At 54.2% G+C, this 27,326-nt stretch overlaps 2 protein-coding genes across 5 annotated transcripts in view; one reads left to right on the forward strand and one right to left on the reverse strand.

Moving 5' to 3' along the window:
- The window catches only part of LDLR (low density lipoprotein receptor), a 38,071-nt gene extending 23,632 nt beyond the window's left edge, over positions 1–14,439 (forward strand). Inside the window, exons 9-18 of one of the 2 annotated variants that reach the window (XM_084885769.1) lie at positions 537–708; positions 793–1,017; positions 2,701–2,819; positions 3,123–3,262; positions 4,414–4,555; positions 4,663–4,815; positions 8,044–8,139; positions 10,726–10,806; positions 11,953–12,110; positions 12,782–14,439. In XM_084885769.1, the coding sequence (XP_084741895.1) occupies positions 537–708; positions 793–1,017; positions 2,701–2,819; positions 3,123–3,262; positions 4,414–4,555; positions 4,663–4,815; positions 8,044–8,139; positions 10,726–10,806; positions 11,953–12,110; positions 12,782–12,817 (1,322 nt within the window). In that variant the 3' untranslated portion in view covers positions 12,818–14,439. Of the gene's footprint in view, positions 1–536; positions 709–792; positions 1,018–2,700; positions 2,820–3,122; positions 3,324–3,372; positions 3,592–4,413; positions 4,556–4,662; positions 4,816–8,043; positions 8,140–10,725; positions 10,807–11,952; positions 12,111–12,781 lie in introns of those variants that run through there. The other variant, XM_084885770.1, reaches the window with a different exon arrangement.
- A 6,754-nt stretch (positions 14,440–21,193) lies between these two features.
- On the reverse strand, positions 21,194–26,258 carry SPC24 (SPC24 component of NDC80 kinetochore complex). 3 transcript variants are annotated; one of them, XR_014795018.1, is made up of 6 exons: positions 26,052–26,258; positions 23,684–23,828; positions 23,402–23,506; positions 23,205–23,281; positions 21,911–22,069; positions 21,194–21,810 (listed from the first exon to the last, which is right to left on the reverse strand). XR_014795018.1 is itself a non-coding variant. In XM_084883984.1 (6 exons), exons 1-5 carry the CDS (start codon positions 26,209–26,211, stop codon positions 21,963–21,965), a joined length of 594 nt encoding a protein of 197 aa, XP_084740110.1. In that variant the 5' UTR covers positions 26,212–26,248; the 3' UTR covers positions 21,194–21,810; positions 21,918–21,962. The 3 variants fall into 3 exon arrangements, 2 of the variants coding, with proteins under 2 accessions (XP_084740110.1, XP_084740111.1); XM_084883984.1 differs by having other exon boundaries at positions 21,918–22,069; positions 26,052–26,248; XM_084883985.1 differs by lacking the exons at positions 21,911–22,069; positions 23,205–23,281 and having other exon boundaries at positions 21,610–21,810; positions 26,052–26,248.
- Between the last annotated feature and the right edge of the window lie 1,068 nt (positions 26,259–27,326).

Here is a 27,326-nt window from a genome sequence, read left to right on the forward strand (position 1 = left end):
GACCACGGCCAGGGCACAGTGGAGTGTGAGGAGGTGAAGGAGGTGGTGGGTGTGGGCTGGTTAGTTTGCATTTGAGGCGAGTGGGTGACTGAGCCTAGGAACCGCGAGGCCTGGGAGGGGCCGTCCCACCGGCATCTGCAAGACCCCGAGGTCAGAGCATCAGAACCGCGTTGTTATTTTGTTTGTTTGTTTAAATATATTTTATTGATTTTTTTTTTACAGAGAGGAAGGGAGAGAGATAGTCAGAAACATCGATGAGAGAGAATCATCGATCAGCTGCCTTTTGCACCACCCCCACTGGGGATGTGCCCGCAGCCAAGGTACATGCCCTTGCCCGGAATCGAACCTGGGACCTTTCAGTCCGCTGGGCGAGGTTCTATCCACTGAGCTAAACCGGTTTCGGCCAGAACCACGTTGTCGATACACGAGGGAGGCGCGTGCACCCCATGTCCGGGGCGTACTCCCTGTTCAGCCAGGCCCCAGAAACAGGTCCGGGGTCCCTTCCACTCCCCTGAGCGCCCTCCGTGGCTCCACAGACACCATCGCCTACCTCTTCTTCACCAACCGCCACGAGGTGAGGAAGATGACGCTGGACCGCAGCGAATACACCAGCCTCATCCCCAACCTGAAGAACGTGGTCGCCCTGGACGTGGAAGTGGGCAGCCACAGGGTCTACTGGTCCGACTTGTCCCAAAGGAAGATCTACAGGTGAGCCTCAGCCCATGCCCACCCCACCCAGTGAGCAACCATGGCCTCGGGCACTGACTCCTCCTCCTCCTCCTCCCTCCTCAGCACCCAGATCCACAGAGCGTCCAGCTCCGCCTATGACACCATCATCGACGAGGACCTGCAGGCTCCCGACGGGCTGGCCGTGGACTGGATCCACGGCAACCTCTACTGGACTGACTCCATCCTGGGCACCGTCTCCGTGGCCGACACCAAGGGCGTGAAGAGAAAGACCCTCTTCAAGGAGAAAGGCTCCAAGCCGAGGGCCATTGTGGTGGATCCCCGTCACGGGTGGGTGTTCCCAAAGCTGAGGGGCACCGAGAGCAGGAAGAACCAGCTCGGACTCATGGGGGGAGGCTTGTGCCCCAAGTACTCAACTGAGGTGGGGGCTGAAGGGGGTCCTTCCCCACCTGCCCTCTGGGCCGTGGGATCCATCCCTCTGACGCCTGCTGTGCCACCTGAGGTGCAAGCAGACCCTGAAAAGTCCTGGCCTGTGGAATAGAATCCACAACCAGAAATTAATACTGCTGCCACCTGGTATTAGGAATTCATACTTATTTGAAATTGGAAAGTAAAAATCGGATTTAGTCTTTTGTGCCAGGACAGGAGTGGAGAAAAGTAAACTTGCACAAGCCGGACGTTAATCAATGGACAGGGCGTGGGCTGCGGACGTGACAGGGGTGAAGGTCACCCCCTGGGAGGCCCAGACAGGTGTCCACAGGGCTCGTGGCTGACGCAGCAACTCTAGGGCCCACAGGCAGGAGGGAAGCATGGCCGGTCTGTACCTGCCCGACCACGTCTGCCACCCCGGCCTGCCACGTGGGGGAGGTCATAGACCCTGACAGCCCCGATGGGCAAACATAATCAGAGGACAGGGAGCATTTGGCTGTGAGCGTGGCGATGGGACAGACCCTGTGGTCAGATGGGCCCACAGGCCTGGGTCCTCCCAACGGGCCAGGGTTTATTTAACTGCTATTCAAATCAGCACATGAACTTAGAATTTTAAATCCCCCTTTTTTATCCTACCTCTCACAAAGGAGCACTGCTTTATTGTGGTGGTCTGGAACCAACCCATAAATATCTCCAAGGAATGCCTACATATGTGTTGGGAAAGCAAAAAATTAAAATTTTAAATTGCAAAAAGATGAAAAAGTTGTAAAACCCTCAGAAAGCCCGACTGGCATGGCTAAGTGGTTGAGCATATGAACCTGGAGGTCACAGGTTCGATTCCCGGTCAGGGCATATACCTGAATTTCGGGCTCTATCCCCAGTGTGGGGCATGTAGAAGGCAGCCGATCAATGATTCTTTTTTTATCGTTGATGTTTCTATCTCTCTCTCCCTCTCCCTTCCTGTCTGAAGTAAATAAACTCAATAAAAATATTTTTTTTAAAAAACCTTAAAAACATGCACAACAGTGGTGAAACTTAGAGTAATTAAATATTTTAAAAAAACAAAACAAAACAAAAAACCCACCCTCAGAAAGTAGTGTTTAGAGTGCAAGTTCCTGGGCCCCAGTCCTGACATTGCAATCAAAACCTCCATTTTTTCTTGAAGGTTCTAAAATCCCGCCAGGCCTCACCAGGTGGCAGGCCTTGGGGTAGGGCAGAAGGAACCAACCTGAGGTCTCCCCAGGGCCTGTGTGGGAGCCTGGCCTGGCCGCTTCAGGATGTTTTTTCATTGGTTTTTAGAGAGAGGGGGAAAGAGAGGGAAAGACAGAGAGAAATACCGAGGTGAGAGAAACATATTAGTTGGTTGCTTCCTGCACGTGCCCTGACCAGGGCCCTGACTGGGGAGGAGCCTGCAACCACAGTACATGCCCTTGACCAGAATCGAACCTGGGACCCTTGGTCTGCAGGCCAATGCTCTATCCACTGAGCCAAACTGGCTAGGGCTGCAAGCTGCTCTTCAATGTTGTCTGGGAGCCATCATTTTGGCTGTGTTCTGAGTGTCTGTTCTCTCTGTTCTCCCTCCAGCTTCATGTACTGGACGGACTGGGGGACCCCTGCCAAGATCAAGAAGGGGGGCCTGAATGGCGTGGACATTCACTCACTGGTGACAGAGGACATCCAGTGGCCCAACGGCATCACCCTGGGTATGTTCGAGGGACGGTGGTCTCCGGGGGGGAGCACAGTCTAGATGAGAGAGGACAGTGGCCAGGTCACCCCTGCACACCATGCAGCTTCCTGAGCTATATATCTCCTGTGACTACTGCCCCCACCCCTCCCTCCACCCCAGCGTTTGGTTCAGGCTCACCAGCAGGGGTGTGGTCAGAGCGGCTTTTCCGGGCACACCTCCGCTGGGTCCTTCGGGGGCTCTTCCTGCAGCAGAGTGACCAGGCCCAGGGGCCCCTCTGGCATCAACACATGACTTCTCCTTGTCCGCTTGTGGGTTCTAGATCTTTCCAGCGACCGCCTCTACTGGGTCGACTCCAAACTCCACTCCATCTCCAGCATCGACGTCACCGGGGGGCACCGGAAGACCATTTTGGAGGACAAGAAGAGGCTGGCGCACCCCTTCTCCTTGGCCATCTTTGAGGTGGGGGCTGGGAGCACGTGGGCGCTCCCCTGGGGTCTGAGGGAATGCCCAGCCCAGTGCTGTTTACTGAGCGCCACTCATGTCTGAGGCGTGAGCACGCATGCCAACAGGTCAGCTGGCAGGGTCTAGTTCATGCAAGCCGAGACTAACCCAGGAACTGCCCTCCACTATGAAGAGGGCTTACACCTCTTCAACCGTCGTTTCTGTGTTATTCTCGCCAGAAGGATTCTCAAGAGTCTGAAGCAGCAGCTCTCACCCCGAGGCCGTTTGCTGCCCAGAGCATTTGGGAATGTCCGGAGCCTGTGGGAGGGCTGCTACGGTAAGGTGACCAGACGTCCCGATTTTTTGGCGGGACAGTCCCGACTTTTTGGCGGGACAGTCCCAGGACATAGGACAAATTGTTAAAAATCGGGACGTCTGGTCACCTTATACTCTGGGCCTCTAGTGAGTGAAGGCCCGGATGCTGCTAAATAGCCTGCAAGTGGAGCCACCCCAAAGAGCCATTGGCCCCACGTAGCACCCCAGTGGGGAAATTCTGTCTAGAGAAATGGTGTTCTGTTGGTAGACCCTGATTCATAACAGCCAAGAGGTGAAGGCAGCGTGTGTCTGTCTGGGATGAGTGGATAAGCCCCACATGGTCCATCCTTACGGCAGAATCTCATTCAGCCTTAACAAGGAAGGAACTGGCGACAGCGCTACCCTATGGATGCACCTTGTGGACATCCTGCTGAGTGAAATAAGCCAGTCACAGAAGGACGAATATTGGACCGCTCCCCTCGCAGGAGGTCCCTAAGGAGTCCGATCCAGAGAGGCAGGAAGTAGATGGGGAGCCAGGGCTGCAGAAGTGTTTAATGGAGACAGAGTTTCCGTTTGGGAAGATGAGAGCGTTCTGAAGGGGATGGTGGTGATGACTGCCCAACACAGTGAATGTATTGAATGCCAGGGCACGGACAAAGAAGATGATCAAGATGGTACATTTTGTGTTCTGTGTGTTTTACCACAGTTAAACTTTGTTTTCAGAAGAAGAAATGATGCTACCACCTAGAAGTGCTGTTTCCCAGAGACCCTCCGAGGCTCGGGGGTGGGGAAGACAGTGGTCTGCCCTTCCCAGTGGTTAATGGGGTCTGTCCTCTTCCTCACTGCCCGTGTAGGATAAAGTATTTTGGACGGATATCATCAACGAAGCCATTTTTAGCGCCAACCGCCACACGGGGTCCGACGTTACTTTGATGGCAGAAAACCTGTTGTCCCCGGAGGACATTGTCCTTTCCCACCGCCTCACACAGCCAAAAGGTGAAGGCGGGGTGCTCACCCTCTCCCACTTCCCTGAGAGAGCTCTGCAGTTTTCTAGAATTTTCTTACCTCGTTTTTGCCCTGACTCCCTGCCTTTTGCACCTCAGGGATAAACTGGTGTGAGACAGCTTTCCACTCCTACGGTGGCTGCCGGTACCTGTGTCTCCCGGCCCCACAGATCAATTCCTTCTCACCCAAATTCACCTGTGCCTGCCCTGATGGCATGTTGCTGGCCGAGGACAGGAGGAGCTGCCGCCCAGGTAGGGGACACCAGCCTGCCTGGCACAAGTCCTGCTTCTGCCACCTTCTCGACTCCGCCTGAGCCTCTCTTTGCCCATCTGTCAAATGGGAGAGCAAGGCCCCTGGAGGCCATTGTAAGGACTCGTTAGCAGGGGTAACGGTGGTATGCCTTAAATACTAGAGAGGCCCGGTGCAAGAAATTCATGCATGAGGGTTGGGGGGACGTTCCTTAGCCCAACCTGCACTCTCTCCAATCTGGGGCCCCTCGGGGGTATGTCCAGCTGCCTCTCTCAATCGGGGTCCGCTGGCTCCTTCCTAACCACTCGCCTGCCTGCCTGCCTGATTGCACTTAACCCCTCTGCCTGCCTTCCAGATCACTCCTAACCATCTCTGCCTGCCTGATTGCCCCTAAATATCTCTGCCTGCCTGCCTGATCACCCCTAACTGCTCCCCTACAGGCCTGATCACTCCTAACTGCTCCCCTGCTGGCCTGATCACCTCTAACTGACTCTGCCTCACCCTGCACACAGGACCCCTGGTTCCCTCCTCCTGCCGATTATAGGTACCCAGGGCCTGGGCTTCCCTCCCTCTGGCTGGCCGCAGGCATCCAGAAACTGGGCCAGCCACAGCCACAGGTGCCCAGGATTGCGGGCTGGCAGCTTGTCTCTCTTCTGGGCTACAGCCTGGCTGGTCCTCATTCCTCTCTCCCCAGTGTTATGTCTGAGCCATTAAGCATGATGGTGTGAGGGTGTGATGACCATTTGCATATTTGCTCTTTATTATAAAGGATTGAACATATCAGCACTGTGCTAGACACTTAGACTCAGTTTTTTGGGTTTTTTTTAATTATATTTTATTGATTTTGTACAGAGAGGAAGGGAGAGAGATAGAGAGTTAGAAACACCAATGAGAGAGAGTAATCGATCAGCTGCCTCTTGCACACCCCCTACTGGGGATGTGCCCGCAGCCAAGGTACATGCCCTTGACCGGAATCGAACCCGGGACCTTTCAGTCCCCAAGCCGACGCTCTATCCATTGAGCCAAACCGGTCTCGGCAGCAATAAAGATTTTTTTAAAAATGAATAAAAGTGATTAAAAAAATAAAATAAATAAGATCAGTTACCGCCGAAACTCTATCCGATAGAGCGTCGGCTTGGGGACTGAAAGGTCCCAGGTTCGATTCCGGTCAAGGGCATGTACCTTGGTTGCGGGCACATCCCCAGTAGGGGGTGTGCAAGAGGCAGCTGATCGATGACTCTCTCTCATCGGTGTTTCTGACTCTCTATCTCTCTCCCTTCCTCTCTGTACAAAATCAATAAAATATATTTTAAAAATAAATAAATAAAATAAAATAAAATAAAATAAATTTAAAAAAAAAAAATCTTTATTGCTGAAAGTATTACATATGTCACCTTTTTTTCACCATCGACCCCCTCCAGCTGCCCCCCACTCCCGACGCCCCACCCCAGGCCCTCACCACCCTACTGTCTGTGTCCAAGGGTTATGCATATATGCATACAAGCTCTTTGGTTAATTAGGGGAGGTGGTTGATTTTAGAGCAATGGCTCTTTTAAATTATGTATATATATTTATGTTGCTAAAACAACTGGTCATTTAATTTCAAATACCAGTATTTTTCTGAAGTCTTTTGGTATGTCCACTCTTGCATCCCTTAAGAGTCCAGTGTTAGGAAGTTTACCCACCAGCTTAATATACTTTAATTTCCCCCAAAGTTCATAGGTTGGGTTATTTTGAGGAGGAGGAGGAGATCTCTTTTATATTTAGGAATTTAAAAAAAACACTGTAGACTTTCATATGATTCTGAGCTTCATGTGATTCTGAGCTTTCCCTTAAAAGAGAAAACAAAACAAACTGTTTCTTTTTGCTACTGCCATAAATATTTTTGTTCCTTCATTTCAGTTCGGAACCCCGGTTCTTACTACATTTCAGCTTATCCTTTTAGTTCCTATGAAAGTATTTTGAGATTGTGTGGTTGGTTGTCTCATTTTATTTCTCTCTTTCTGCATATCTTGATTATTTTTTTTATCTGACATTTAAATTTTTAAAAACTTTCACAGAAAAATCAGGGTACGTTTTGCTCACAGTTGCTTTCCAGTCCTTGACCAGATCTGTCTGGGCAGGTGGGTAGGAAGGAGGGGTAGAGGGGCAGCATCAGAAGTTCTTACTCAAGTGCAAGCTTGTGCTCAGTGCTGGCAGCCCCGAGATACAGTCCTCTGGGCATGGCAGCTGGCTCTGTTCTCCAGGAACCGCTTGTTGAACCGACGCTCTTGTAGCCTTTCGTGACTTCACAGGTGCTTGCTGCACAGGCCAGTGCCGGTGTACCGGATGTTCTTTCTTGTCCACAAGGAGCAGCGTGGAGGAGACTGCCACTTCCTTTCCATCTTTTTTCTTCTTCCTTCTTTCTGCAGAGTTGGGGGTCATCATCTTATTTACATAATATCGTCCTTCTTCATTGCACTCATTGTTTTGCCCTTGTATCCAGAAACTTTAAAAGAAAAAACCCTTAGATTAGATTCAAGCTTATGCAGGGCGCACACCCCTCATGCGACTGCAGTCAAGCTCCCAGCCAGGGCTGCCGTCATGTGAAGGTTCGCCCGGGGCAGGAATAGCTGCTTCTAAGGTGGCTTACGCGGTAGCGGTGGCAGCAGGACTCCGTTTCATGCTGGTTCCGTTTCCACTGCAGGGCCTGTCCACAGGGCTGCTCCCAGTGACATGGGGGATGTCTGGAATGTGTGATTCCCTCCACCTCCCACCCCCAAAGTTTATATGTTGAAAGTATATTGTTGAGACCTGGCTGGGGAGCTCAGTTGGTTAGAGTGTCATCCGGATATGGCAAGTTTGCGGGTTTAAAACCTAAACATTCAAGAATCAACCAATGAGTGCCTAAATAAGTGGAACAATGACTCTCTCTCTCTCTCTCTCTCTCTCTCTCTCTCTCTCTCTCTCTCTCAACAAAGTTATAGAAAGTATATTGTTGAAATAGAATCTGCCCTTTTCAGTTTTTCTCATCCTCAGAGAAAGTCTCAGTTTGGAGCTGGTGTCCATGACACTGACCTCCCTCTCCGGAAGCAGACACCAGCGTGCTAGCATTCTCTCTGCTTTTGATTTCAGTTATTTCTCTGTGGCCCTTGGCACTCACAGGCACGTGTTACTGTAAGCAGCACTGAGCTTTCAGAGCGCTCCTCGGCCACAGGGCACTCAGGAAATGTCTAATCTTTCCAACACAGAACCTGTAGTGACCACCCGGGCACCAAACATGACTCGCTCCACTGTGACCACTCCTGAGCTCACCACCGCCAAGATGGTGACAAAGACCCACCAAGGTAAAGGCCAGGGCCACCCTGGGCCCCAGCTCATCCCGATAAGCATCCAGATTGAACGCCCAGAGCGTTCAGGGGCCAGAGCAACTCAGTGATGAGCTAGAGAGTGCAGTTAGTTTGGGCTCCTTTGCTGAAGGGGCCTGTGTATCTCTGACGCCTCGGTGTCCCTACTTAAAAAAGAGGCTGGTGCCGAGATCGGTTTGGCTCAATGGATAGAGCGTCGGCTTGGGGACTGAAGGGTCCCGGATTCAATTCCGGTCAAGGGCATGTATCTTGGTTGCAGGCATATCCCCAGTAGGGGGTGTGCAAGAGGCAGCTGATCGATGACTCTCTCATTGATGTTTCTAACTATCTCTCTCCCTTCCTTTCTGTACAAAATCAATAAAATATATTTAAAAAAAAAGAAAAGAAAAAAAAAGAGGCTGGTAACAGTGCCCACCCACCTTGTGGTAATAGTGGGGATCACATGGGCGAGCTCATGTGAAGAGTCTGAGCTCATGGTGGCTGCTGACCCCAGAGTCCACCGCACAGGCCCAGGGGTGTGAAGTGCTGTCCAGGCCCATTCACTGTCCTGCTTTCCGGTGTGTGCCCAGCAGGGCCAGCAGGAGGGTGAGGCAGGTAAGGTACTCCTCGAGGCAGCACCTGAGGGGCACCAAGAAACTCAGGACTCAGTATGTTAATCTGTTATTTTAAAAAATCAAATTGCCAAGCGATAGCCCGTGGGGCCAACCACCTATTGTAAATAAAGTTTGATTCGAGCCAGGGTCCTAGGAAGGCATAGCGTCAGATCCAATCTTCCTAAAAATCTGGGTATTTTGTTCATCGTAGGGTATTGGAATTAATTTTTATTTTTAAAAATAATTCATCACCCAGCCGGTGTAACTCAGTGGTTGAGCATTGACCTATGAACCAGGAGATCATGGTTCAATTCCTGGTCAGGGAACATGCCCAGGTTTTAGGCTCGATACTTAGTAGGGGGCCTGCAGGAGGCAGCAATCAATTATCCTCTCTCATCATTGATGTTTCTCTCTCTCCCTCTCCCTTCCTCTTTCTGAAATCAATAAAAATATATATTTAAAAAATAAGATTGCCCTGGCCGGCATGCTCAGTGGTTAGAGTGTCGGCCCACACACCAAAGGGCCCAGGTTCAATTCCCAGTCAAGGGCAAATACCTGGATTTTGGATCCCAGCCTTTACTTCCACTCTGAAAAGCAATGGAAAAAATATTGTCTGGTGAGGATAAACAAACAAAACTAAAATACTGCTGAATTATTGAATTGGGGCTGCGGGAGCTTTAATTTTTGTGCTTCAGGCCAGTGACTCTCCTCACCTTAGCCTGGCCTAAAGTCATGACCTCCTTGGAGGAGGTTAGAACTGGGCTCTCAGTGAATTGATCAGAGACCCACCATTTGTGTCTTCGTCCACCAGAGGGCGCCCGGCCTAGCTTTTGAGCAACCGGAAATGGAGCTCATGGACTTTTCTGGCCAGAAAAAAAAGTCACATCAGCATGTTTCAGACATATTTCCCCCTCAGAGTAGTTGAAGCCTTTGTTCAGCCATAAACGAGATAAAACAGGAACTGCTGTGCTTATGGGATGCCTGGAACCCTTCTCACGTGGGGGGTTTGAAAAGCCATTTCACGGGCAGGCCCATCCAGGGCTCTGGAATTTGGCAAAGGATCCTTTGTAAGGGAAAAACTTCTCAAAAACCCTGCTGCTGCCCTAGGTTATTGTTGTCACAAGGCTTCTTAAATATTTGCAAATGCAATACTGGGTATCAATTTCGTATACACATGACCAACAGCTAGAAGCATTGAAACCCAGATGGATTTGAACATGGTGGTAACCACAGCTCACCAGCCCTCCTGTAGCCCGGATGTGGCTTCTTTTATCTTCCTAGCCTGTTTTTCTCTTTAGAGACCTCTACAATTTAAAATATATATATTTTTTTATTGATTTCAGCGAGGAAGGTAGAGGGAGAGAGAAATAGGAATATCGATGATGAGAGAGAATCACTGATTAGCTGCCTCCCAAATGCCCCCACTGGGGACTGAGCCCACTACCCAGGCATGTGCCCTGACCAGGAGGACCTCCTGGTTCATAGTTCGATGCTCAACCACTGAGCCACTCATGTGCATGGAGCCCCTTGTTGTCTGGCTCAGGTGCATTTGCATGGTGAGTGGTTATATAATGAGGTGTCTTTCCCCACCCCGATATATTTTATTAGCTGGGGACAATTGACACAGGACTATGAAACTTGGTGCGATTCAACCAGACTCTGGAATTGGTGGACCCATGAAGCAAAGGCTCATTACCATTAAATGCAGAGCCCGGTTGGAAATTTTCACCAGAGCCCTGTTAATATCAATACCACAGAGTCCCGTAACTCCAGCTGCTAACAAACGAGGCCCGAGGCCCGGGCACAGCCTTCCTGCTGCGCTTGGATCCTGGGAGATGCTCCAAGTTCCTCAAATGTTTAAGGGCAGTGGGAGGGGCCAGGCGCTTCCCTTTGGGTGTCAGCCATCCTATCCCTGCTGTTTGCATGCCCTGCCTGAGGGTCTGAGCCTCACTGTCTCCCTTTCCCCCTGCAGCCCCGAAGAACAGTTCTACCGGAGAGGACAGGGGGCAGAGGGCCCCGGGCGTGAGCTCGCTCTACATCGTCCTCCCCATCGGTAAGCCCACTGGCCACTGGCCGGCCCTCCCTCGGTTCCCTGGCCTCCCTGCTAGTCGCCTTTTCTCTCAGGAATGGGGTGTCCCCACCATGTGTCCTGTCATCACTGCACTCCCCTTCCTAGCTTCATTCATTTAACAAATCTAGGTGAGGGCCTCCCATATACCAAGCCTGTTTCTGGGGACACAGCTGTGAAGAAATAAACACCTCGCCCTGTGGGTGCCCACGTGATGTTCAGATGGGGGATGAGCCCGAGGCCCCTGGGGCGCTGACACCGGGAGGGGGGGGGGGGCGGCAAGAATCCTTCTCTTGCGGGGGCGAGTTTGCAGAGCTCCACGGTCCCTTCCTCAGCCTGTCAATCATAGCTCGGTTAGCATCGCCCGTTCTTCCTTTTGTGAAGAAATCCTTTTGAGGCGTCCCGTCAGCATCCAGCCTGCCCACAGATACTTTTATTTTGGTGCCCAACAGTCATCCGACTGTGGGTTGACAGACGTGTCAAGTGGGACCCTCACCCCCTGGTGGCCTCCAGGTGTGTGCTGCCCTACGTGTCTCCCACCCTCTGGGCACTGCCCAGGCTATTTCACAAACTGGGCTGTGCACGCCGTTGGCTGTGCCCTGGGTCTAAAAAGGAGTAGCCCCCTTCGTGGGCAATCCCTGAAGAAACCGGAAGAATCCACCACAGTTGAGCATTTCCGGGGTGAGGCGGTCACAGAGGTCAAGTGAGAGATTGGTAATGCTTACCGATAGGGTTTTCACAATGGGCAAGGATTTCTTTAAATCAGAACAAAGCCACTCACAAATAAAAAGGCTGGAGTTTGCCGAAACCGGTTTGGCTCAGTGGCAGAGCGTCGGTCTGCGGACTGAAAGGTCCCAGGTTCGATTCCGGTCAAGGGCATGTACATTGGTTGCGGGCACATCCCTGGTGGGGGGTGTGCAAGAGGCGGCTGGTCGATGTTTCTCTCTCATCGATGTTTCTAGCTCTCTATCCCTCTCTCCTCCTCTGTAAAAAATCAATAAAATAAAAAAACAAAAAAATAAAAAGGCTGGAGTTTGAAGGCAGCTCACTGGCCCCGGGGCACCAGGCGGGGCACGGGGCATGGGGCACGGGGCACGGGGCAGGGAGTGACGCCAGGCTGCCTCCCCGCAGTGCTGCTCGTCCTCCTGTGCCTCGGGGCCTTCCTCCTCTGGAAGAACTGGCGGCTGAAGAACATCAACAGCATCAACTTTGACAACCCCGTGTACCAGAAGACCACGGAGGACGAGGTCCACATCTGCCCCAGCCAGGACGGCTACACCTACCCCTCGGTGAGAGCCCAAAGCCGTCCGCACGGCCGGGGAGCAGGGAGGGTGGGGAAGGAGAGACCCGGAGTCATGGCAACGAACAGAGGGAAGCCACCAGGGGCTGGGAGAGGGGAGGCGAGTTTAGAAGAGGCGGTTTGGGCGGGCCTCCCTAAGCAGGAAGCATACGGTGTGCAGAGGGGGCAGCCTGTGCAAAGGCCCTGAGGCTGGACCGAGCCTGGTGTGTTTGAGCCCAATGGCCACAGCGCAGCCACTGTGGCTGGAGCGGAGAGAGGGGGAAGGAGGGAGGAGACAGGGCAATGAGGGGCCTGGCAGATGGAGCAGAACCTGGTGGCCCTTGGGGAGGACTTGGGCTTTGCTCAAAAGGAGGAAGGAGCAATGGAGAGCTCTGGGAAGAGGAGGGACATGGCCTGACTTGGGTGCTCACAAGCACCCCCTGGTGGTGGCTGCTGTGTGAGGACAGACTGGGGAAGGGTGAGGGCGAAATCTGACTCGGGTGCTCACAGGCGCCCTCTGGCTGCCATGGGGGAAACAGACTGGGGCAGAGGTCAGCGGCCAGGGGACCTGGGCGGAAGTGATTGTGCCGGTGCCGGCCGGTGATGAGGAGCAGGTGGCCTCTGGCCATGTTTACTGGATGTTGGACTGATTATTTCCGGTGTTTATCGTTTTGTTGACAGAGGCAGATGGTCAGGATGGAGGATGACATGGCGTAAGGCGCTGCCTCCAGCCCCGCCCCTCCCCTGAACCTGCTGCTGGTCAAGGGCAGGAAGAACGCTTTCTCCCCAAACCCTTGACCTTTCCAAAACCCTTCTTCAGACCTCCGCCCCCCTCCCGTTCCGCTCAGAGAAGGGGTGGCCAAAAGCCCTGCTGGCGGCCGACCTCGACGCTGGCAGCCCCGGGCCTGTCTGCCAGAGCTTTGTTTTATATATTTATTTATTCGTCTGGGAGGCAGGCGACAGAGCACACGGAATGGGTTTGGGCTGACATTTTTTCTTGACCTTTTCTCCTCAATTGGCTCCTCGCCTGAGGAACGAATGGACGGAGGGACACCGAGCAAGAGAAAGCAAGTGGCTCTGAACCGGAGAGCAGGCGCTGCCCGCAGGGTCCCAGGCAACTGCCGAGCCCTGACCTCAGGAGTGAATGTGTTTACCTCTGCCTTGCAAGCCTCGGTGGACGCCAGAGCCAGCGTCCGCTCTGCCACCCCCAGATCAGGATGAGAGCCGTTTCTAAGCCGAGTATGCGCCCTCTCCTTAAGCCGGGAAAGGGAGGCTGGCACTGGTGTGGACATGGCTGAGTCCAGCACCCCGGGGTGGCCAACTGAGCCCCATTCATTCAACAAAACCTCGACAGTTCCCTAGGGAAAGCCTGAGTCACCCTTTGCCCTTAATATTTATTGAGTGCCCGAGACCCCGGGTAGCTTGTGTATGAAGATAAGTGGCCTCCGACCTCTAGCAGTGTCCTTCAGCCCCTGGGGGGTTGTCCGGACCAGCCTGTGACCCAGCCCCAGCCCCTCCCACGTGCCTTTGCACTTTTCTAGTTCAGGTTTGTACATCTGTAAGGACTACAGTTCTTTATTTTGCACTGTTTTCTGGTCTGGCTGGGATGGGCTCCCAGGTCGGAGAGGACCCGGGAGCGGAAAGGGGATGAGGTGCCGTCTCATGGCCTTTCTCCCGGCACGTCAAAGCCAAGATGTGATTATCTGGCTGGTGTTTCCGCTTCTCTGCACATGTCCCTGAGCCATTCGTCTCCCCGACAGGACAGTTGTCAGGGATGGTGTTCCAGCCCTGAGACGTCCGTGGGTGTGGTCCTTAGATGGGGCTTAGGAAACGAAACTGTCACACGTGTGTTCACAACCGAAGAGACTGTGGGAGGGGCCGCCCGGGGCTTCCCTGCCATTGTGCACTACAGACACCAGCCGCGGTGCCCGCCCGCCCGCCCGCGGGAAACCGTGAAAGGTGTTTCTCGCTCTGAAGCCTGTAAATAGAGCCCTGTCCCTAGGAGCGGGGCGTTCGTGTTTGCACTTTGTACATTTGTTGAAACATTTACCACTCATCTATATGAAAACAGATCTATTTATTTTTGCAAACCCCGCCCGGGTGCTGCTTTGTTGGGTGACCCTCAGGGACCTGCATCGGGGGAGAGGCCTCGTCTTTCTGTGCAGCGGACCTGCGTGCGCAGCCCGGGCGCTGGGCTCCTCGGGAGACCCGTGTCCATGCCGCCTGCGTGGGCTGCTCGGGGGTGGGCTTTGATTTTAAACCTCTGTACAGAATGTTTTTATAGTCTGACTGTCTAACTTTGATTACATTTCTTAAATGAACCATTTGGCTAAACCTGATGCACTGTCTTCTTCAGTTCCCTCACTTCCTCCATCTGCTGGTGGGCTGGGCTCCACAGGGGCGGGGATCTGAGGGAGCACGGCCCTGAGTTCAGGGCAGGCTCAGGCTCTCGTGAGGTTGTGCTCAGCTGGGAGGCAGCTCTGCTGGGTGCTCCCCGGAGCTGGGGTTTTCCTAAATCTGCTGCTTGTTCATTCATTCAACAAACACGTATGGGGCACCTACTGCGTGGCCAGGTCCTGTTCTAGGCATGTAGAAAAAAAGACAATAAAAATGACTAAGAGTCTGGGCCCTCAAGGACATGACTTTTTTTTTTTTTAATTTTTAAATATGTTTTTATTGATTTCAGAGAGAGGGTTAGAAACATCAATGCTGCGAGAGAATCACGATTGGCTGCCTCCTGCATGCCCCCTACTGGGGGTCGAACCCACAACCCAGGCATGTGACCTGACCAGGAATCAGACCTGGTTCGTGGGTTGACGCTCAGCCACACCGGCCGAGCAAGGACATGACATTTTAGAAGGGGAAACAAGATTACTATATTTTAGAAGAATGTTAAACAGGATAATGGGACAGACAAATGGCTGGCAGAGGATTTGAGCTGAGTCAGAAAGAATAACTGGCCATGTGAGGGTCTGTGGGGAGAGTCTCACACTCGGGCTTCATGGAACATGGTATTTCTGGAGGACATATCCCTCCAAACCTTTGGGCCCGCGGAGTGGTTGGTGTGAGGGCCTCGGAAAGGATATAGCAAAGGCTAAAAATGTGACTACATTCACCACTGAGATCTAACAAAAGTTTGGTGAATCTACAGGTTCCACATAGAAATATTTGGCTAGAGCTTTGGGTGTCTGCTCTGCACACTGCATCCATCTCAGTACCCTGCATCTCCACTCCTGTGCACCCCAGCTTCACTTGAGCCTGGGCCTGGGGCCATTTCAGCATGCCCTTGAACATGGCAGTCAAACCACAAATAGTCCCTGAGTACCAACTGGGTACAGTCAGAGCCCACAGCAGATGTTTGGAAAGAGAGAATTCAATATAGAGACCTCAGTATAAAAGACCAAGGAGGCAGGCAGGCGCCATGCGATGCCACCTCACACCCATTAGAATGACTCTAATAAAAAACAAAACATTAGATCGCATGATCTCACACATCTAGAGGAAATGATGAACAACATAGACTGATGAACAAAAACAGACCCAGAGAAAGAGAAGCAGCGATCAGACTCTCAAACCTCAGAGGGAAAGTAGGGGAGGGTGGGGGTAAGGGGAAGAGATCAAGCAAAGGACTTGTATGCATGCATATGGGCCTGGCCAGTGGCCATGGACAAGGGCTGGGGAGGGGGGGGGTGAGGGCATATGTAGGAAGGGGTTTGGAATGGGATTGGGGAGATGAGGACAATTATGTGATACCATAATCAATAAAAAAATTAAAAAATAGAACAAAACAAAATAACAAGTGTTGGTGAAGATGTGGAGAAATCAGAGCCCTATGCACTGTAGCTGGGAATGTAAAATGGTGCAGGCTGTGGAAATAGTGTGGTGGTTCCTTGGAAAATTAAAAATAGAATTACTGCCCTAAATTAAAAATAGAATTACTGACTGGTGTATAGAGCATCGGCCCGCAGACTGAAGGGCCCCAGGTTTGATTCAGGTCAAGGGCACATACCTTCTCTGCAGGCTCCATCCCGGGTTCCTGGTTGGGCTCATGTGGGAGTCAACCAATGGATGTGTCTCTCTCACATCGATGTTTCTCTGTCTCTCTCCCCCTCACTTTCACTCTCTCTAAAAATCAATGCCCAGCCCATGTGGCTCAGTGGTTAAGTGTCAGCCTATGAACCAGGAGGTCACAGTCGGATTCCTAGTCAGGGTACATGCCCAGGTTTTAGAGTCAATGCCTGGAGGGGGGTAGGGAGGAGTGTGTGCAGGAAGCAGCTGATAAATGATTCTCTATCATCATTGATTTTTAAAAATATATATTTTATTGATTTTTTACAGAGAGGAAGGGAAACAGAGAGTTAGAAACATCAATCAGCTGCCTCCTACGCACCCCCTACTGGGGATGTGCCTACAACCAAGGTACATGCCCTCGACCAGAATCTAACTTGGGACCCTTCAGTCCGCAGGCTGACGCTCTATCCACTGAGCCAAACCAGTTAGGGTATCATTGATGTTCTCTCTTCCTTTCTGATATCAATAAAAATCTATTTTAAAAATAAAAAATGAAAATATACCCTTGGAGATATATATATATATCTCCTATCTAATAAAGAGGGAATATGCTAATTGACCAACACTCCATCACAAAGATGGCTGCACACACAGCTGAGGCCAAGTTCCTATAAGGAGCCTTAACAAGCAATCAGCAGGGACCTGAGGCTACGCCCTCCCCTGCCCCAGTGGAGCTTGACAGGGGACTTCAGGCTGCACCCCCCACCCCGGTCTGGGCTGGGGGACCTCAGGCCACATCCCCCATCCTGGCGCTGGGCCAGGGGACCTGAGGCTACCCCCTCTGCCTGACAGGCTTGATAAGGGTGGGACTGGCTGGGTCTGGATCTAGCCCAATGGGGGGGCCGGCAGGGTCTGGGTCTCATATGATTTTGAGGTGCATGTGGGTGGGCGAGGATTTGACTCTGGGTCCCATGGTGTGCCCCAGCCTCTGGCAGAGGAAGGTTTTTATATACATTTTTACTAATTTTCTTTCATCTCTGACACTTCTATTATAAAGGGCAAATAGCAATATTAAATTTTCTCCTCTAATTCCCACAGCTGAGGGGGGCGGCTGGGCAGGAACGGACCGGGGCAGGGCCACTGGGTGGGGAAGAGCACAGGCTGAGTCAGGCCGCCTGGGTTGACAGATGACCTTGGGCCCATCAAAGCCAGTTTCCCCAATAAAACTGGGGCCAAGGCCGATCCACCTCCGTTCTGTGATCTGTGGTGGGAGGTGAAGACCAGGAGCTGCTATCATTTCTGTCCACAGGGTGGCACTTCCTTCCTTCCTTCCGCCTTTTGTCTTGGGAAGGTTCCAAAATGCCTCTGGGGTGAAAGCTGAACTGGCCAAACAGGAAGCATCGGGCTTGCACACGGACGCACACGGACGGTCAATAATTGGGTGATTGACTGAGCCGATGCTCAGCCATGTGGCAAACAGGACAAATGGACCTGAAAGGCCTGCACAGGGGAGTTGGCCAGGGGATGGCTGGAGGGAGCTGAGAAGGGGTTAGAGCTGTGAAGGGGGGGAGAGGCAGAGGCAGGGAAGCTTCTGGAACCTGGCCGTGGCGGCTTTGCTGAAGGAGTAGTCACAATTACCCATCAGGCACCCCCTGGGCACTGGCTATGGCACCGCCTGGGGTTAGAGCTTTGTGACATACAAGGATGTACATACATGTCTGCGGGATGAGCTCACCCGCTCCCTGTGGTGACCGGCACCCACTTTACAGATGGGGAGAGGGGGCTTGGGGTCCCTGGACCGACTCCCCTGGCCTTTTCCCACCACCAGCCTGGGACGGTCACCATGGGGGTGACCCTGGGCTCAGAACGGGGCCCCTCAGTGAAAGGTGTGAATGTCACCAGGTAAAGCTCAGCCCCCTGGGCTGACTGGCCATCCTCCTGGCCTATGGGCTCGCCCGCACCTGAGGGGCTGGTCCCGGAAGGGTAGGGGCGGCAGTCTGGGGGTGGGGGGCTGCCTCCCCAATATGGGTGTGGGCTCCACAGCTCTGGCGGGTCTGGGTGGGGGCAGAGGAAGCTGTTCTCCCAAGCCCGATGCTCTACACGTCCTCTGCTGCTGCCCGCCCCCAGCCCTGGCATCCCAAACCACAGCTGCCTGTGGTGAGTCAGGCTGGAGCCTGCGGGGCTGGGCCCAGGTCCTCTGCAGGGAAGGAGGAGAAGGGGGGCAGGGGGGGCGCTGCCCTCAGTGCCCTGCCTGGGAGGCGGGCGGGGGGAAAGCGGCACCCTCTCCGCCATGAGGCTGAGGACTCTGAGCTTGTACAGGTCCTGTCACCCACCCCTGGGCCCGATCGCCTCCCCTCCAGGCAGTTCAGCTCGGGTTTCAGTGCAGCTTCCTGCCCTCAGCCGAGGGGCTTCCTCCTTCCCGAGCCCCACCCTCCCAGCCCAGCTGCTCCCACTCGCCCTGCCTCCCCTCCCACGCCGCCTGGATGGAGATGGGGAGCTTGGGAGTTCAGTGAGACCAGCACCGCTGGACTCCGGAATCCTCCCCACGTCTCACTGGACGGCAGGCCCGGCGTGACCAAGCCCTGTGGCCTCGGGGTCCCCTGCGCCCCGGCCGCTGTGGTTCAGAACGCCAGCCTTCACAGTGCTGTGCCCTCTGCCAGGATCACTGGCTCCGACTTCTGTCCCCTGGGGGCTCAGGTCTGGGCTCTCATGACACCTCCTCCCTGGGCCTCCTACAAAGCCCTCGCCCCTCCAAATACCAACAGCATTTATCAGACACTGGGATGACCTCAGGGTTAAATTCAAGTTCCTGATCCAGTTCAACCCCAGCTCTGCCAACATCAGCTGCCAACCCTTCCCTGTAAGGAGCCACGGAGCCAGCACCCAGCACCCGCTCAGCCCTGAAGCCAGGGCCCCATGCAGCGTGGCTTCCCAATGGGTGCAGGTCCCAGAGGTGAGCCCTCCTCTTTCAGTCAGGCCGCTGGGGTCCTGGGTCGCCCTGCGGCGGATCAGCGTGGGCCACACACGGAGGCCCCGGGAATCCCAACAACGCTGTGTCCGTGCCGAGACCGTCCTGCCGGCCTCGCTGAGCTCGCCGGGGGGTGGGGTGAGGGCTTTGGCCTCAGCAACACCTCCTGTCAGCCAGGCCGACCAGGTGTGTGCATATCTGACCAGCAACCACCGATCAAGAATGACTTCCGGGCCCTAGCTGGTGTGGCTCAGTGGATAGCACGTCCGCCTGCGGACTGAAGGGTCCCAGGTTCAATTCTGGTCAAGGGCACATGCCTGGGTTGCGGGCTCAATCCCAGTAGGGGGTGTCACTGATATTTCTCTCTCTCCCTCTCCCTTCTTCTCTGAAATCAATAAAAATCTATAACAAAACTATATGCCCCCTCCCTTTTCTTAAAAAAAAAAGACGATGTGTCTGAACCCAGGCCTGCTTCTGTCACCTTTCGGGCGTGACCAAGCGCAGGTTCAGTCTCAGTTCTGTTGGTCTTTCTCCCTGTGCGACCCCGGACAAGCGCCTTCTCATCTGCAGTGAGGTGACCCTGGGCCCCCGTTCTGACCGTCCGTGCCGTCTCCCCACCTGGAACATGAACCGTCCTCACTGTTCGGGGTGGTGCCAGGCCCTCGCCGGGGTGGGGTGGGGTGGGCACAGGGTTAGGAATGGGGCGGCGGGGTAGGGCTGACCCCTGGTTCTGCAGTCCGGTGACCTGGTTCCCCACTCCCTGGTCCCGGGCACATAGATCCTCCTCCTCCCTCCACAGGCCGGGCCAGCGCTCAGCGGCTGCTGGCCAGCCTCCAGCCTCCAGCCTCCAGCCCAGAGCTGGTGGAGAGGCTCCAGGAATGGGCGGGGGCGGGAGCAGGGGCGCAGGCTGCAGGCCGCGGGCCTGAGCCTCTCCTGCTGGCTGTCCCGGGCATCTGGCCAGATCCCGGCAGTGAGTCAGGGCCCAAGCACGTTGGAGGCCGGGGTTCTCCCCGCCCCTGTGAGCTCAGGCGCCTCCCTGAGCCCACCCGCCCACAGGGCCCCGGCCAGCCGTGCTCCCACACACTTGCTCACTCCTTTGGGTCAGTCCCTGGAGACTGGGTCCATGCAGTCTCCGTAACGGGACCGTCTTCCTCGGGGGCAACGGAGCTGCAGGCGGCACAGGCCCCCACGGCCCCCCTGGAACAACGGCCCGGCCCCACGCCCGCTCTCCCCCCAGGTTTGGGAGGAAATGCGCTCCTCCCGCCCGGACCTGCAGCTGGGCCGGGGGCGCCCCTCCCCCACCCAGGTGAGCAGGAGGCCAGCTGTGCCCGCAGGGATGGCCACCAGTGACCGCTGTTAGCTGGCCACGGGCCAGAGCCTGTTATGGCTGCAAGGCTGGTCAGCAGCCTGGGGGGCTCCCCTGGGACACTGGCAGAGCCGGAAACATCTGTGGGGGTCACAACTGAGGTGGGTGCTCCTGGCTTCTAGCGGGTGGAGGCCCAGGGGTGCTGCTCAATGTCCAGGACTGCCCACCACACCGATTGGCCCCGACGGCCACCAGGGCCGAGGTGGAACCCTAGTGCAGGTCATCTGCTGCCCTTCAGACGTGGCTGGCGCAGAGGGGGCTCTGCACCCACTTCACACGGTAAGACTGCTGGCCGGGAGCAGCAGCCGCCCGGAGGGCTGTGCACAGGAACAGCCGGGCGCGGGCACACAGCAGGCCCTGGAGTTCTGGAACCGTGTGAGCGGAATGGGCCGCAGGCCTCCTTACTGGGCCCTGCAGGCAGGCTCCTGGCCCCAGGCCCTCCAGTCAGGGCCGAGCTCACTGGCTGTGCCCAGGTGCCGCTAGAACTTGCTGTTCCCCGCTGCCTAGGATGCCCGTCTCTGACTAAAACACTAATTGTGCTGACTGCAAACACTTGTGTGGCATAGAGGTGTACAGAACCCAACACCCAGAGCTTCCTGGAACATCTACTGGCTCCGGGCAAAGCTGTACCCAGGGGGCAACAGGTGTCCACGGCTCTACTCCCGCTCCTCAGCAGGCAGGTCGCGAGCTTCCCACCGAGTACCCGCCACCGAAAACGGGCTTCAGAGAACACTCCCGGCCAGCCTGGTCTGGGCTCCATCGGTTAGGGTTTATTGTGACTGACTGGGACAGAAACACAAAAGTAACAATGGCACACACAGAGGTCCAGGGCTGACACCAGCTCCCCCATCTCAGACACCAGTTCTGTGTCACCCCCATCGCGCCGCACCCCTCCTCACTTGTGGGATGTGGCTGCCGGGTCTCCAGCCATCACACCCAAACCCCAGAAAATAAACGGCGGGGAAAAGAGAGGGCCCACCCCCTTGCCTTTTAAGGATTCTTCTGGAAGTTTCACACAACACTTCCACTACATTGCATTGGCTCAATTTAGCTGCAAAAGAGGCTGGGGGGTGAGTTGTGACCAGGCATAGCTCTGGGGTGGCATCGGCTCACACGCGACTCCTCCTGGGGCAAAGGGATCCTTTTCACCTTCGTCTGTGTCTTGGTGCCTAACACTGTGGCATTCAAAGATACTCTCCGAATGAATAAAAAAGGGCCAAACTTGAATAATAAATGATCAAGACTGGGAATTTGTCTTCATACACTATGGTGTCACGGGTACAGTGTTGTCACAGCTGTGAAGTCACAGGCCTGGCACAGTTAAGTCAGTTGTCAATGGTTACCTGGCCCAGGGCAGTCCAGCATCTGAAGCAAAAAAATGGGGAGAGGAGGGGAGAATTCAGTAAAAATCCCATTTATGTTTAAACATTTAATTTTAAGCTGATCTCACCACCAAGGCACTAACCACACACCCCAAATGATTCCCGCTCTCTGCAAGATGGTCCGGGAGGCTCCGGCTACCACTCCGTGTCCACCAAACTCCAGAGATAGTCGCTGATGAACTTGGCGGAGAGCTGGGTGCTGTCCAGGTGGATGGGCTGGGCCACGCGGGGGCCGCGATGGACTGCGGCGCGATGTAAGGAAACCTGACGCCCGTCCCCCCCATGGCCCCCAGCAAAAGATGCCTTCAACGACCAACAGATTTTCATGAAGAAAATTTTAAGCTCTAATAATGTACCATATTGTTTTTATAAATTGTGGTAAAATACATAACACGAAATTTACCATCTTAACCATTTTCTTTTTCTTTTTTTTTTTTTTTAATCCTCATCCAAGGATATTTTTCCATGAATTTTTAGAGAGGAAAAGACAGAAATATCGACGTGAGCCGAAACCGGTTTGGCTCAGTGGATAGAGCGTCGGTCTGCGGACTGAAAGGTCCCAGGTTGATTCCGGTCAAGGGCATGTACATTGGTTGCGGGCACATCCCCGGTGGGGGTGTGCAGGAGGCAGCTGGTAGATGCTTCTCTCTCATTGATGTTTCTAGCTATCTATCCCTCTCCCTTCCTCTCTGTGAAAAAATCAATACAATATATTTAAAAAGAAAAAGAAAAAGAAAAAGAAAAGAAATATCGACGTGAAAGAAACACATCCATTGGTTGCCTCCTGCACGTGCCCAGGCTGGGGTGGAGCCTGGAACCGAGGTACATGCCCTTGACCGGAATTGAACCCGGGACCCTTTGGTCCGCAGGCCAGCGCTCTATCCAGAGGCGAGGGCACCGTCTTAACCATTTGTAAGTGTGTAGGTCAGGGGCACTAACACACCATCCATCTCCAGAACCTTTTCATTGTGAAACTCAAACACTGTCCCCATTAGACACTAGCTCCCCAGCCCCTGAACCTACCATCTACTTCCTGTCTCTGACTTTGACTCCTGCACGGGCCCCGCCGAGGGCCCAGGGGGGGAGGAGCCTGAAACCGAGGTCCATACCTTTGACCAGAACCGAACCTGGGACCTCATGTAAGTGCAATCTTACAGTACGTATTTATCTTTCTGCTCCTGGCTTTTTCCACTCAGCGTGTCCTCCACAGCAATGCACACATGGGTTGCCTCCACCTTCTGCGACCAGTGCTACTAGGAACGATGTATCTGTCCCGTTAGGATTTACCCTCGGACCCCCACCCTATTCCCCCCCGCGGCTGCAGCATTCACATCCCCTCCAGCAGTGCACACGGCTCCTTTTCTCCACAAAGGATACTGCCTTTGATCGTCCCCGGTTCACACTCATAATCCCACTCAATTTTACTAATTCGGTGGTAAAGTTGAGCCACATACCTGCATATGAATACAAAAGAGAGAGAGAGAAAAGAAAGTTACCCCAGCATCACCCCGACCACAGCTGGGACTGGACACACAGACTCGGCACGCACTCACACTGGCAGTTACGGGACCTACATGGCTGCAGGGATGGTGACCGTCGTGTCATCGTCAACTTCCTTCTCCTGTTTCTCGAGATCAGCCTCAACCTCCTTGAGGTCCTCCAGCTCCCTGGTGAGCTGAGTAGAGCAGGAAGTTAAGGATCCCTGCGGGAGGAGGGAGGGCTGCCTCCATGCTAAAGCAGCCGCCCGGGCCCAGGGCTCCTGGCTCCAGGCACGGGTTCTAGCGTGAATGACCCCACCCCCCAGGATCCCAGGAGAGGCCGAGGCCCGGCTGTTTCGAACCGGCAGGAAAGGATATAGGAGGCTGGCCTGCAGGTGAGTGTCCTGCTCACTGGCCTTCTGAAGTTTGGCTTCGATCTGCTGCAACTCGGCACCGCCCTGGCTCGCCAGCTCCTTCGCATCGAGGAGGCTCTGGGCCACATCCTTCTCTGCCTTCAGGATCTCTGCGGGTGGGAGAAGGCCGAGGCCCCTCAACCCGGGCTTCCTGGGCTCTGTCCTGGGAGAGCCCGAGGAGCAGACTGGTTCACGGGCCTGTGGCCTCAACTACCCCCCTCCCCCTCATCAACGATCAACCATGAACGGTCCCACTTTCCTGTCCGCAGCCCCCCAGCCCATTCACCTTATTTCCAAAAGTCTATCAGTTTCACCCGGACCTCACACAAACACCGCCATTTCACTGAGACACATCTGAATCCACACAAAAGAATTAAAAAAGGTTCTGCACACCTAATCTTAACGTATAACGTCACAATCCCTCCTGTTGCCCGAGCAAGAAGCCTGGGACTGACTGTTTTCTGCATTTGGCCATCCAGGCCTGACAGGTCCCCCTGCCTCAGGTCCTTGGTCCCTGAGGCCACCCTTACGCCTCCCCCTGCCCAGGCGTGGTCTCTCCTGCTGCCAATCGGCCGATCCTCTTCCTTCTGCCTCCAGAGCGGCTGCCTGTGAAGTCCCTCCCCTACTCAGACCCCCATGGTCCCCAGTGTCTCCGGGGCAAGTCCAGGGCCTTTGAGCACCTTCACCATTCCTGCCAGCCCCCTCTCTCCCTCCTTTTCACCCCACCACGTGTTTCTCTCTCTGCTCTGGCTGCAAGGATGCCTCATTCTGCAAATGCCAGGTTTTTCACAGCCCTGGGCCTCTGCCTGCCCGTCCTCCGTGGGACACATCGGACTCCTGGGTAATGACAGACAGCGGAACACTCTCTTCTCCCGCCTGGGGCGACTGTGCTCCGTGACAGCCCTCTCACACTGAGTTACTTCTTCCTCGAACCGGAGATTGCATCTGAGTCACCACGTGCTGCCAGCACCCACTCAGAACAAACACGTGTGGAACACAAACTCAGAAAGATTAAGAGCACCTTCAGGTCACTGTGTTCCTTCCCACAGAGGCAGAGGAACCTGCCAACACAGATTAAAGCGCTTCTCCACGGGCTGGCATGTAAGTGTTTACAATCGGACATTGTTAACCTTTAACCAAAGTATTATTACATGTATATGGTTGTGAACATTTAAACACACACACGTGTGCACCCACATGCCCCCTCTAAGCCTCTCCACCCCTCTGAGGCAGGGACTTTCAATTCTTTACTATTTTCTCAGGCACTGACCTTCACAGTTTTAAGTAATCGCTCTCGCTGCTTTTATGATTTGTCTGTATGAGATGTGCCTGCTGATTTCCTGTTAGGGGAGCTGAGGGTCTGGCTTTCTTACGAAGCCTTCCTGCCCCTTCACTCACCCTCCTGAGCGTGTGCTCCGTGTGCAGAATGACCTGGGAGCCCCCGCTCAGCGCACCCTCACACCCCGAGGGAGGTGGCCCACCCCTCCCACCATGTGAGGCTCAGGGACTTGTCCGCAGGCACGCAGCTCCGAAGCCTGGGTCTGCACCGGATTCACTGGCTCAGAGCCCCAGCTCTGAGAACACGGACTCCTCTCTCCGGCCCCAAATCCAACCAACTGAGGCTCAGGGCTAAGAGTCTTCTCTTTGATGGTGTCTTGGATTCGTCAAAAATGATACTATTTGTCCAGTGTTCTCTCCACATGCAGCCGGAGGCACTTTATCCACATCCATTTATTTAATCCTCTCCATAGCCCTGGCTCCCCCCACCTCCTCGGGGTTCCTGCTAAAATATCATCTCAGAAGGCCTTCCCTGACCCCGCCCCAAAACATCACCACTCCTCCCTACACAGCCTAGGTTTTCTCCTTGGCCTGTCGCCTCCAGACGTGTTCATTTTTTCTTGCCATCCCCTACTAGCATATCAGCTCCCCTAAGGGATTCTGTTTTGCTGTCTGCTGCCATCCAGGGTGGGCACTATGCCTGGCACACGGCAGGTGCTAAGTAAAACATCTAAATAACCTTAGGAAGTGGAAGGGCTGGGTTTCAAACCCGGCACCTGGACTCCTGAGCCCCAATGCAAACCCAGAGTCTCCCAGTCCCTGCTCCCCGAGCGCTCAGAACTGCGCCAGGCGCCCCAACTCCTATATTCATCACCAAACCCCTGGAGGGGGCTGCGGTCCTAAAGCCCATTTCACGGGTGGGGAAACTGAGGCTCAGAGGGAGCAGCGCCCGCCCGCTAGCCCCCTGGGAAACCGGCTAGGGGCCGGGGGCACGCAGGAGGCGGGGCTCGGGAGGCCGGTCCCGGCCTCGCCCCCGCGGAGGCCCCGGCCCTCACCTCGCAGCTGCTGCTCGGCGCCGTCCTGCGTCTCCAGCAGCCGCTCCACCATCTGCCCGTAGCGCCCGAGCAGCCGCCGCTGCTGCGCCGCCGCGTGGTTGGCGCCCAGGAGGCTCAGCAGCCCCTGGCACAGCTCCTCCATGTCGCGGAAGGCCGCCATGACTGTGAGAACCCCAATCCCGCGCAAATTTAACTGTTCGCTAGGCCCGCCCCCTTCCTGAAGAGGTCCGTTTCTATTGGCTTGATCCTCCGCCAGTCATTAACGAATGGGGGAACGCCCTTCTGGTCTGGCCTAGTACGCTTGCGCCGGGTCCTGTCAGTCATTGGCGATGGCCAATCGACGCAGGTTGCCTCTAGGTCCTATCTGATGCACCTGCGCAGACGGGAAAGTGGCTGCTAGAGCTTGAAGCTGTGGGTATCTCCCTAGTTGGAGCACCTGCAGCAGGCAGGGAGGCATTCCAAGGGCCAAGCAGTGAATTGCTTCTAGTGGATCTGAGGTTCTACAGTGTGCGTGGGAAACTCACAATAAATAAGTAAATTCAGTAAGTGTCTGCATAGCAAGAAGATGGAGTCTACAACCAGATTCATTGGATTCCAATCCCAGCTTTGCTACCTACTAGCTTGTGTTACCTTGGGCACATACTTTCATCCCTCTGTGCCTCACTTTCCTTCTCAATAGAGTGAGGATCATCATTGTACCTGCTTCAGGGTTGGCGTGAGATTAAATGAGGATGATCTCTCTGTTACTCAATAGGAGCTACATAGGACAGTGTTAAAACATAAGACATGCTAGCTAGCTGGTGAGGTGCTTAACGTCATGCTAGGTGCGGGGTTACCGTAGAGGAAAGGCAAACTGCACACTCGTGACATGTTCTCGGACTGAGGTGAAGAAATAAAAGCAGTGGGTCATGACCAGCTGTTGCTACAAAATGCAATGGAAAATTTCAGTGCATTGTGCATGGAGGGTTAGGTAAGTATTTGTATTGCTTGGGGACACTCCAAATTCTGCATTTGTATCCTGGGTGTGGCAGGTTGTATTTCTGAAAAATGACTACAGAAATACCGTAGTTCCAACTTTGCCACTCCCCATCAAAAGCTAGACTCTAATTCCTTTCCTCTTTAAAACGAGCAGGACTTTGTGCAACAAATAGCTTGTGGCAAAAAGGACGCTGTGCAGCTTCCAAGCATAGGTCAGAAGCTAGGATCCATCTCTTACCTGGTGATAGTTCTCTCTTAGTCTTGGGTTTCTCTCTCTCTCTCTCTCTCTCTCTCTCT

The sequence above is a fragment of the Pipistrellus hanaki genome (assembly GCF_964339955.1).
Source record: "Pipistrellus hanaki genome assembly, chromosome: 5".
Lineage (NCBI taxonomy): Eukaryota > Metazoa > Chordata > Mammalia > Chiroptera > Vespertilionidae > Pipistrellus > Pipistrellus hanaki.

What these genes read in the sequence shown, in the direction of transcription:
- SPC24 (XM_084883984.1), bottom strand. Translation starts at nt 26,211, where the DNA reads ATGGCGGCCTTCCGCGACATGGAGGAGCTGTGCCAGGGGCTGCTGAGC. An exon ending in CGCCGAGCAGCAGCTGCGAG is followed by an intron (nt 23,829 to 26,051) that starts GTGAGGGCCGGG and finishes TCCCACCCGCAG; the next exon opens with AGATCCTGAAGGCAGAGAAG. An exon ending in ACCGGGGACGATCAAAGGCA is followed by an intron (nt 22,070 to 23,204) that starts GTATCCTTTGTG and finishes ATCGCGCCGCAG; the next exon opens with TCCATCGCGGCCCCCGCGTG.